Source organism: Maniola jurtina, chromosome 21 (assembly GCF_905333055.1).
Source record: "Maniola jurtina chromosome 21, ilManJurt1.1, whole genome shotgun sequence".
Lineage (NCBI taxonomy): Eukaryota > Metazoa > Arthropoda > Insecta > Lepidoptera > Nymphalidae > Maniola > Maniola jurtina.
Genome location: NC_060049.1, coordinates 3,921,982 through 3,933,770, shown reverse-complemented (window position 1 = coordinate 3,933,770; position 11,789 = coordinate 3,921,982). Strand labels below are relative to the sequence as shown.

At 38.1% G+C, this 11,789-nt stretch overlaps 1 protein-coding gene across 1 annotated transcript; it reads right to left on the bottom strand.

Moving 5' to 3' along the window:
* Positions 1-2,667: 2,667 nt before the first annotated feature.
* Positions 2,668-9,699, bottom strand: LOC123876394 (glucose dehydrogenase [FAD, quinone]-like). The gene is made up of 3 exons (XM_045922630.1): positions 9,543-9,699; positions 5,619-5,752; positions 2,668-4,334 (listed from the first exon to the last, which is right to left on the bottom strand). Exons 1-3 carry the CDS (start codon positions 9,685-9,687, stop codon positions 2,745-2,747), a joined length of 1,869 nt encoding a protein of 622 aa, XP_045778586.1. The 5' UTR covers positions 9,688-9,699; the 3' UTR covers positions 2,668-2,744.
* Between the last annotated feature and the right edge of the window lie 2,090 nt (positions 9,700-11,789).

The window sequence follows — 11,789 nt, the reverse complement described above, 5'->3', positions numbered from 1 at the left end:
ATCTAGCTTATTAATTTCATTTTCTCCATCTACGCAAATACTGTATACGTACGTACTATACTGTATACGTATAGTTCGCGACAGGTCGAGATGGCAATCGGGATATGCGGCGGGGGACGCCCCGCACACCCGTACATCATCCGCGCTATCTTGCACCGGGTTAGCGCAGGCGCTGTGCGTATGCGTGTGCATGTACGTGTGCGTGTGCGTGTTAGTGCGTGTGCATTGAAAGTATCGTTCGAGAGGCGATCGACTTTTAAACACTTGGTAGCGACTAGCGCCGGGTCCCGATAATCATGTTGTAAGTGCGCCAACGCGACTTTGTCATGTTAAACGAGCGAGTTTACGACTCTGACCCGCTAAGCATTGCTACCAGCAAGGGTCAACTGTCAAATACTCGACGGAGCTTAATCGTCTTAATAATTAGATCTTTAGAACACCACGTCTACAAGAAGACACGTTGCTCTTGTTCGATACGCATAAGTTCGATACCATTGGGGTGCCTTTCCACCAGAGATGTGCTATGCAGCTATGCTACGAAGATGTGCAATCTACGCTACGAAAATATGTGAGCGTTTCCACCAATACTAAGCTATGTAGATGTGCGAGGAGGATGCGCTATGTAGATGCGCCGCCGCAAAGTAGCTGCGCGAGAAGATGCGCAGCTCGAGCTATGCGATGTATCGATAGTAGGGAAGCGGTGAGAGCGACGCGGTGAGGAGGGAGGCGCTTACGCGTCCTGCCGTACCTGCACATAGACCATAGGTACACCACTCGCGACGGCCCATAGCAGGCATCCATAGCACGCATCCATAGCACGCATCCTTCCATATAAAAAAACATATTTTGGTTGAATCCGCTTCCACCAGTGCTATGTGCACCAATGGATATGATTGGTGGATATCAAAGCATCCATAGCAAACGTAGCATAGCACATCTCTGGTGGAAAAGCAGCCTTAGGCATAAATTGTCTTACATATTCAACAAATGACAGTCAAAAAAAGAGTAATTTCTAATAAATGGCTTTTCTTCGACTTTGACTAAGGGACTTGATATAGAAAGCGCTGGGCGTACAGACGGGATGTTGTGAAGACAAAATGATGGCGTTCTATCGTACCACGCGCCTGTTTCATTCCATAAAGCGCCATACATTTATCTTCACAGCATATCATTTGCGCGCCAAGGATATTTGCTATAATATCAAGTCCTTAAAAGATTACTAACATTTTAAAGGGTTTAAATCATTTGCGCTAGGGTCACTTACATATAACTCTATCAGGGGGTTATACTAAGGTTACCTTAAAGTTTGACTGACAAATAGAATTAAGTCCATAAGTCAGTACCTAATTATCACTTCATCATGGGTAAAATCAAGAGTCAAATGGCAGTATTCATACTCCGCATGGTTAAGGAAAAAATTTAGGTTATAACTTAACGAACTCAAAGCCTTGATTCGTGCAACCCATTTTAGATACTTTGGTGACCAAGGTGAATATTTTGAGACCAAATGGTCTGGTACTTAGCCATTAAAGTATAGACGAATGGTACCTCGCCCTAGAAGCCTCGCGTTGCTTGTTTTAGTGTTTATAAATTAGAACGGATACCCAGTTTTATCTTAATTGTGTTTTACATCCGCTCTAATGGCTGTTTAAAGTTAGTTGCTAACTATTAGGGATTTTTACTAGAGATTAAAATTTAAAGACGCTATTACATACTATCGTTCTCGTTTATGCGTAGGAAACGATGGCATCGTTTTAACATCGCAAAACCTTTTAGTATGTCTAAAAGCATGTTAATTTATGCTGCCTGCATCTTGGGTACAATGCCTCGCTGCGGTGGTCTCGATGATGCTTTAGATTTAATTTAATTCATTTTAATTTTTTAATTTAATAAAAAAACTAAAATTACTTAAAAATTTAAAACTAAATTAAAAAAATATTATTTTATTTTATTTAGTTTTAATTTAGATATAAAACAAAAAAAAAGAATTAGATTTTTAAGTTCCTTTTTACACATTATTGAGATTTTTTTACATTCAGGGTAGTACAATTCTATTTTTAAAAAGGGGGGAGGGATGGGATGGTCAAAACAGCTCAAAGTCAGAAACGATAATAATAATAATTATCCACACGACATAATTGGTAGGTACGCATCAGACGCATTACAGTAATACTATAATTACAAGTAGGTTGCAAGTGTATTCAAATATCATTCTACAAGTCTTTGAACTAAATAATGATACATCTGAGAAGCGTTTCGCTATCAAAGGAGACGTTCAAACATTAAAAATCACTCAGGAATCAGCAGAACTGCGTATTACCATATTTTCTTTGTGATGGTAATCCTGTATAAAGCTAAGGGCCGACTAAACAGGGTCTGCAGTCTGCAAATTTTCCAATCGAAACGATCTTCCATAAAAATCCATACTAATATTATAAATGCAATAGTGTGTCTGTCAGTTATCTGTCTGTTAGTTTTTCGTAGCGGTTCGATTACCCGATTTTGACAAAGGTACAGAGTTTTGGAAAAATAAAATACAAAAAATTATATTACACTATATAATACCTTAAATAATTCATGATTAGGTTTATTTTTATAAGGTTTTTAATAAAACGGTAGTTATTATTTGCTTATTTCAATTTTATTTTGGTATAGTCCTATCATTTTTCTCCTATATAAAACATCTATTCTACTTGACTGAATATAATATTTGGCATCTGTTAAAATGAGTCCTTATTCCTTTATTACCCGTAATATTCGTCGTTGTGTGAATGTATTATATTGTGATCTTCTTTAATCATATCTGCTGCTTTCTCACCTATCATCATTGTTGGCGCGTTGGTGTTTCCACTCGGACTTAGAGGCATAACCGATGCGTCCACAACCCTCAATCCTTTGATCTTATGAACCCTTAATCGTTCATCGACTACTCCGTCTGGTCCCATCGAACACGTTCCTACGGGATGCAGCAATGAATTTACAGTATTGACAGCATAACATGCCCAGTATTCATCGGTTCCATAATGAAGTCCTTCACAGCCTCTAACGTCTAACCTAGCAACTTCTCCACCCACTTTTCTGTAATACGTCGTTTCAGTTATCCTTAACATAAATTTTATAGCTTCTACGACTATTCCTACATCTTTTATGTTTCTAAAGAACCCTATTTCTATCAATGGAGGAACTAAAGGGTCACTACTTCTCAATCTTACTTGACCTCTTGATTTTGGATGGAGCAAAAGCAAGTTCATAAGATCTATTTCGCGATACACGTTGGCTTTACTCACTGAATAGCAATAATCTTCAGCTAAGTTAGCTGTTACTCGACAACCAAACAAAAGAGCAGGAGCCGCTGTAGCCCCGACTCGAATGTTAAATATCTGAATATGAGGTTTATTTTTGCCATAATACTTGCTAGCAGAGCCGTTGAGTCTTATGAAACCATTTTGTAGGGGTATTGGAAACTTGTCTAATTCCCCAGGGGCCAACAAATTCTGAACGGCTGTTTGAAAACCTTTTTGACCTTTTATAACTAGAGTTACGAATAGGTGGTCCTGAAGATTTTTACCAACGGGAAGGTCGGCGATAGTGTGGATATTAAATGGTTCCAAAACTTCACGAGGACCTACCCCCGACAGCATTAGAAGTTTTGGTGTATGTATGGAGCCAGCAGATAAAATCACCTCAATGTTAGCGTACAGTGTTATAATTTCACCAGTTTTAAGCAAAACTTTGACACCGTATGCTCGTAGAGTGGATGAATCTATTAACACTTTGATAACCCTTGCAAATTTTGTAATGTAAAAGTTTGGTCTGTCTTTCGTTGGACGTAAATACGCCTCAGCTGTACTGGATCTTCTGCCGTTAGCGAAAGTGAAGTGTGGTCGAGATGCTCCTAATATTTCTGGTCCATTTGTTTCTAACAGTCGTTTTATTCCCATTTCTTCCCATGAACTTAAAACTTGGTCGTGTACTCTTTCGTAATAATCGTTTGCCCTAGGTCGTGATATACCAACAGGGCCGGTTGTTGAATGATAATGAGCATTATGTGGATTCTGTAAAACTGAGTGATCTGTCACGTGTTCGAGCTTTTTGTAGTAATGTAAAACTGTATCCCAATCCCAGCCTGGTGCTATTTTGTTCCACTCTTCGAAGTCCTCTGGTGCTCCTCTCGCGTAAATCTGTAAGTTACTTGACGATGAGCCTCCTAGCATCTTTCCCCCACCCATGTAGACTTTTCTATCGACATGGACCTGCCCAGTTCCCGGGTCGAGATCTGCGCCGTGATCCCAATCGTACTCTGAGTGCGTGATTAGCCCAAACATACTCGGTATCTGGAACATAGATTTAGTTTAGATTTAGTCAGCACGTTTAAGCGGTTCACTCTCTAATTCTGTTATTTACGAGTATGAGTAAGATAGAACAGAATCGCAAGTTAATGAGCCTAGTTTGTCCTTATTTATTAAGCCGTATTTGCCATTTTTCTCAACAAAAGTTCCGGTAATTTTATGTTGTTAAATAAAAGTCGCCTAACAATAGTCTCTTAATAACCAGCTAGAGCTTGATGTGCAGCAAAAATGTAACACTCTATTAATAGTATACGCTAAGTATTCGCTCGATGGGTGCGTGGGCGTAAAGGTGTCCTTACGACCTCTGCCTCGTGCGCTCCTACGATCATCCTCACCAAGCAACCCAAAGATTATAGACAGTGACAAAGAGAAAGACGAGCACTACTGGATTAAAGAGCATTCACACCAAACACGTACACGTGACACGTGCGTAGTGACGCGCGTAAACACCTGGTTACGCATACGTCCACGCTTTACGCAAGCGGTGTGCCATGTTTCATACAGTACAACGCAATGGTACGCGCTACGTCTACACTTACGCAACGCAGCCTGTGTAAACGAGCTATTAGACTACAACCCCGCACATTCTAGTGAGTCTATCGCCCACACCACGGGGCCTTGAGATTCAACACCTCGAGACGGCAAGCCATGATGACAGGTTTAAGCTAACTTAAAAAAGGTACCTGTAATCCAAGTAAAGAGGTTCTCGCGCCACCCAGTTGGGGAAGATACGGGTAAGACTTTCGTCATAACATAGGTACCTACCCAGTGACGGATTAACCCTTAATCAAATTAAGCAATTGCCTAGGGCATCACGTCTGAGGGGGCACCAGAAGAAGCACAAAAAAAATCCGTCCTTAGGGCATCACGTCTCACTCTCACGTCACCAAAAATCACACCAAAAAAAGTTTCTAGGACTAATTTGAAAATGCGCGTGTTTTAAGTTGACATAGAGTCCGATCTAGAGTCATAACCCCACTCCCGCTTGCCCACTCGCTGCCCGCTTGTGCATTCGACAATTCGTATGCCCCCGAAAGCCGCAAGGCGCATTTCAATAAATAAATAAATTATACTTTGGTTTTTATTGTTGTCGCACCTAACTACTCCACTTCTAAAGTACGTTACATCTCATCATCTTATTTTACAAAAAACTAATGTTTTTAGGCGATAAAGGTTTAAAGACCGATTCTAGTTGACATACGGATAGGGGGGCCCACAGGCATGGATTGCTTAGGGCACCAAGTAGTCTTAATCCGTCACTGTACCTACCACACTGGCAGGCGGAGGGTCGCCCCCTGCTTCAAGTAGCAGCACTTTCCAGTGCGGCACCTCGCTGAGCCTCGTGGCGACGATGGCGCCGGCCGAACCAGCCCCGACCACGATGAAGTCGAATTTGTATCCATCTGTAAATAAGATTTGTGAAAGACTGGATCATTCTAGTCATATTAGTGTATACTAGGGTATATCGCATAGAATAAGGTTTTTAAAACCCCTGTAAAAGCCTATAAATAAATGATTTAAAAAAACCCCATGGGAACTCTTTGATTTTCCGGGATAAAAGTATCCTGTCGTCGTCTCCAGCATACAAGCTATGTCTGTAATAAATAGATGATGCGCGCGATTTCATCCATGTGGATTTAGGTTTTTAAAAATGTGACAACTGTTTGATTTTCCGAGACAAAAATAGCCTATGCTATCCTATGCCTAGTCCTAGTCCTATGCCTAACACACAATCACATAAGTTTTTTTTTTTATTTTTTTATTTACTATCCGAATGACTTATGACTTTTTGAACAGTATTGATCATTCTTCCATATTCATATTTTATTCAGACCGTGAATATTTGATTAAAATTCATAAAAGCAAAATAAATTCCCAAAGCTAATAAAAATAAATTCCTAAATCAGTGGGATCCATTTTATCATATTTTTATTCAATGTTTTTTTTCCGTTACTTTAGTTTTTTGTTGTTTATGTTATTTTATTTCTCTTTTGTTTCTGTTATTTATTGATTTTGTTGTTGATGTTATTTTATCTTTTGTTCTTTCTGTGTTTCTGTTATTTTTTCTGTTGTTTTTGTTATTTTATTGTTTAAAAATAGGATAAAATGTGAAAAATAAATAAATGAGAGAAATTATAAAAATTCCTAGATATTTTTATTAGGTTCGTCTTATCACAAAACTGATGTTATTTGATAGTATGTTTGTACATACTTAACTAAGCACACGAAATTAAACTATTAACTACTTACAAACAATTAGGATTGACCTTAAACTGTAACTACCATTAAATTAATGCATTGTTTGCCAATAATCATACGCATTAAAAAAAATTATATTAGACGATGTCAAGGACTTCGTCCGTGTGGCTTCAGATTGTTCAAAATCATGTGGAAACTCTTTGATTTTGCGGGATAAAAAGTAGCCTATGTAAGTCTCCAGGATGCAAGCTAAGTATCAAAATCAATAAAACGGATAGGCTCTGGTTTTTTAATGTAAAATATATTAGTACCTATGGCCGGGCAAGAGTCAGTAAACTTTTTTGTACAAAGTCAAAGTCTAAGTCAAAATCATTTATTCAAAATAGGTACAATTGTACTCTTTTTGATGGTCGAAATTGTTAAATTTGTACGATATAGTGGTGATAATTAATTACGTAACTTAAAACTAAAGCTACGAGGGTTCCAAACGCGCCCAAGTCTAAGAAGAGCCAACAACAAACTCAGTACTTAACGATACTATAATATGGTACTAGCTATGGATTAGAAAAAATAAGCAAGTACCTTTACCTTTCAACGGAAAAGATGCCGGCCAACCAACAGGAGAAATGGCTTTTGATAGAGCTAAAATTCGCAACAACCACTGAAACCACGGATTTTCTCTATCCTTCTGAACGATGCCGAGAAGGTTATTTATAACCATACTCATAAGAAACATTATAACGTATTATTATTCAACTCTCGATTTTATTTATCACTCACTTTAACTCTAAGGCTAAAATCACTGATCTTTAATTCAATTTTTGGATTAAATTTACAATTTTACGTATAAATCCACTCCGCGCCAAAAAAATATTACACCTGTTTATAATATCTTTTTTAATTAACCGTTTTGCTCTACTACCTTTTGTATACTGTTTATCATATAGTTGCCAAAATATATAAATCTAAAGGCATTGCATGATCAAGTTTACATTTGCGTCGATTTCGGCATATTTACACATTATTATATTTTTATTTTTATCAAGAACGTTTTTATTTTACCGTAACTATACAGTGTTAGAATTTAAATGCTCAACGGATCCAAAGACTAACTACTTATCTAGAAAATATGGGTTTAGGTGATGAGTTGACGACCTACGCTTAGCCACTTGTCCAACCACCGACGATTAATGAAAAATGATTTGAGCTAAAAAACCGGCCAAGTGCGAGTCCGACTCTCGCACCGAGGGTTCCGTATTCAGGTATTTTTTTCCGACATTTTGCCCAATAAATCAAAAACTATTACGCATAAAAAATAAAAATCTGTTTTAGAATGCACAGGTATATGCATATGATACCCTACTTGGTATAGTTATCTTACTTTGTAAATTGAAAATACTTATTTGTTCATAGACACATTTTAAATTTTTTTGTGATGTAACCACAAATTCACGGCTTTCGGATTTTTCCCTTTACTTGTGCTAGACCTACTTACCTACCAAATTTCATGATTCTAGGTCAACGGGACATATTCTATAGGTATTCTTGACAGACACAACAAACGGACATACAGACAGACAGACGTCAAAGTGATCCTATAAGGGTTCCGTTATGCATTGTGTGGTACGGAACCCTAAAAATTAGAAAAGAGCTGTTGGCGAGGAACGAGAAGCAAATGTGTAGTTGGAAAAGTTTTGTCACTTGAATCTTAGCGAGTGTACCAGTGCGTCAGGCGTTTACTCGTGTCGATCGCTGGGATAGGCGGCCGAGATATGTATAAGTAAAAAACTCCTGCGCGAATTGCGAGTGTTTGAGCGCCAAAAGAGCGTCGCTGAGCGAGTTTTCTTTGAGCGCTCTTGTCGCCGCGACAAATTATTTAGTGAAGGCCGGGAGATTTTTCGTCGACAGTGTCCACAGTCAGCGATCAACTATTAATATATTTTTATATCTTTGACACGGAATCACGCATCGATTTTACGTTTCTTGAGCGATAAAATAGTCTATAGCTAGTCGCTTCGTTGTCGGCGGTGGGACAGGTGCTTTAGGTATATTAAATATCTAACGCGTTCAAGGCAAGTGTGTTTGCACCATGGTTTGCAGTTAAGGTAGTTGCATACCGTGCAAAGTTTGCACGGTATGCAACTACCTTATTGGCCTAGTGCTGATTTGCTGCGAATCATGAGATTTGGGTTCGAGGCTCGGAACCGGCCAAAAAAGGTATTAGAGAAGTGGCATGAAAGAGCCAGTTTACTAAACTGAGCAAAAAAATATATACTTTAAATGAAAAAATTGTGATTTTTTCTGTAAAGAAAGGTTTCTCTATCAGAAATTCTCAGCATCGTGCCTATAGGAACACTAAATAGCTTGGAGGCACGGCTTTGCAGGTAGGGTAAAAAATAACCACGACCGAAGCCTCCTACCGGACCAGAAATTATAATTTCCCCAATTGCCCTTGCCAGGAATTGAACCTGCGACCTCCCGACCTAAGACCGAAGCGCTCACCACTGCACTACTAAGGATGTCTCAGGATTAATGTAAAAAAATAACTCGGGACAAAATAAGGGTGATGTTTACCTTACCTTGGTTTACGGATATTTTCCTTTACCTACTTGTGTTGCCTGCGAAACATGATTCTAGATCAACGAGAAGTACCCTATAGATTTTCTTGACAGACACGACAGGACGGAGAGACAGACAGACAACAAAATGATCTTATAAGGGTTCCATTTGTCCTTTTGAGGTACGGAACCCTGAAAAGGATCAAAGCTTGCTGTTGCGCCAAGTAGAACTAAATATATGATAACCAAAACGGTGCCGCCAATCGATTTAGCTTGGCGGTACGATGCCGTGTGGAAACCAAAGGACTATGAGTTTAATGAAAGCTGCCATACCCCTTCCAGATTAGGTCGCTGCCTTAGACTGCATCATCATTTACCACCAGGTGAGATTGCAGTCAAGGGCTAACTTGTACCTGAATAAATAAAAAAAACCTACCTCTCAATGGAAAGGATTGTGGCCATCCAACAGAAGCAATGACCTCCAAGAATGTCAACAATCGTAGCAACCACTGAACCCACGGTCTGTCTATGGTAGTCCTTATGAAAGCACGAAATTTTGTCGCGAACACTTTATAATACATTATTCACATATTAACTGTGCAACGATAGTGATTTTAATTAATAATTATACGTGGCTATAAGAAAAATCTTTAAGAAAATAATGAAATTATGATTATTTTCGTAAAATTTTTGAATCTAACCGTTTTACACCGACAACCACTTTTCATAAACTGTTTCAATTAATTTATGCGTTGCATGAAAAATTCTAGTTTCATATGTGGACCGTCCTGTTCAAATAAATTACATCACATCTATTAGAAAAGTAAAAATTAACTTGTACGTCTGTTGATAAATAAGTTTACCTAAATAAACTACCTAACTAGGTACTATAATGTGGTCAACACTTTTTTGTCTCACTTTTCGGGTTCAGTTTTCAATATAGATAGAAAATTACATAAGAAATAGAAATATTTTATTCAAATAAACTTTCACATGTGCTTTTGAATCGTTATTTTAGTGAATCTACCGCTGTTTCAAAATGCCCTAGACCGAGAAGAATCAACAAGAAACTCAGAGATCGCTCGCTTCAAAAACTTCAAAAATATAACGGTCTACATGCGAATAAGTGATTGCAATCTCGCGCAGTGCTGGGGCGAGTTAAATCCACTTTTTTTAACCCCCGACCCAAAAAGAGGGGTGTTATAAGTTTGACGTGTGTTGTGTATCTGTCTGTGGCATCGTAGCTCCTAATCTAATGAACCGATTTTAATTTAGTTTTCTTTGTTTGAAAGGTGGCCCGATCGAGAGTATTCTTAGCTATAATCCAAGAAAATCGGTTCAGCCGTTTGAAAGTTATCAGCTCTTTTCTAGTTACTGTAACCTTCACTTGTCGAGGGGTGTTATAAATTTTTAATTTGCACTTGTTATTTGCAGCAAATAACTTGAGCGTTACAGCACTGTGGTCACTTTTTAATATTTTTTTCTAGGTGGACCGAGCGACAAGGATACAAGGGGAGTTTAACTTCGCAGGATCACGGTGTTGGATGATCAGTTTGTTTCCTGTGAGCCTTGCACCAATTTTCGCTTTCTGCTCAAGCTATTTGCCAGTTAGGTACCCATTTCCTTTTTAACTTAGGTATTTGTTACTTTATTTATAACTACAGGATGCCCGCGGCATCGCCCGCGTGTATTTTTTTTTATCCTGTAGGAACTCTTCGATTTTCCGGGATAAAAAGTAGCCTATGTCCTTCCCCGGGATATACCCCAAGTCTCTACCAAATTTCATTAAAATTGGTTCAGCGGTTGGGTCGTGAAAACGTAGCACACAGACAGACAGACAGACAGACAGACACACTTTCGCATTTATAATATTAATAGTATGGATTAGATAGTTGCCTATGCTTTCATCCGCTTGGATCCTAAATCCACTCGAAGTCTGGAGTATCAGCAGTATAACAATATGGTTGAATAGGTACGTAATATGTATATGAATCTAGTCTGACAGACAAAACCTGCTAGGTTAATTGAAAATTAATTATGTGCCTTAGTATTATGAATGTGTTTAGGACCTACGTAACACACACTTATTAATTATAAAACCCATTTGTGTTACCTATTAAAAAACTAGTTTATAAGGTTTAAGGGGCATGAGACGGGCATGCCCGCGAAATTCAAATTTAATTTGGTTTTTCACTTTTCGCTTTTCGCGGTTTAGTTAAGAAATTAATTCTAGTGTCGAGTATTCTCACAAATTAGTCGATACTAGGATTAATTTCTTAAACTGGACAATTGCGAAAAACCAAATTAAATTTGAATTTCGCGGGCAGGCAGGGTCTCATAACCCTTAAAAAAGGTTAGCTCGCTTTTCATAATCTTCAATCTAACTACATCGTCCTGAAAATAGAATTTTAAAAATAATACCTATCTGTATCTGTGCTAGGTCTCTATGGCTAGAGTTAAGTAGTGTTGCCAGATGCATACATTTGCTACATTTTCGTAACTTTTGATTCTCTTATGTACCTAACATGTGAGTAATAAGAATGTGTGTAAGTAAGAAGCAATTTTCATAACTTTTGAAAATGAAATTAATCATTTTTTACACAACCTTATTAGCGCCACTAAATGACAATATTTTCTGATAAAATATAGGTACAAACCTCAATTCAGTTCAACTGTCTTTATT

What these genes read in the sequence shown, in the direction of transcription:
- LOC123876394 (XM_045922630.1), bottom strand. Translation starts at nt 9,687, where the DNA reads ATGTATTATAAAGTGTTCGCGACAAAATTTCGTGCTTTCATAAGGACT. An exon ending in ACAATCCTTTCCATTGAGAG is followed by an intron (nt 5,753 to 9,542) that starts GTAGGTTTTTTT and finishes TCTTATTTACAG; the next exon opens with ATGGATACAAATTCGACTTC. An exon ending in ACCCTCCGCCTGCCAGTGTG is followed by an intron (nt 4,335 to 5,618) that starts GTAGGTACAGTG and finishes TCTATGTTCCAG; the next exon opens with ATACCGAGTATGTTTGGGCT.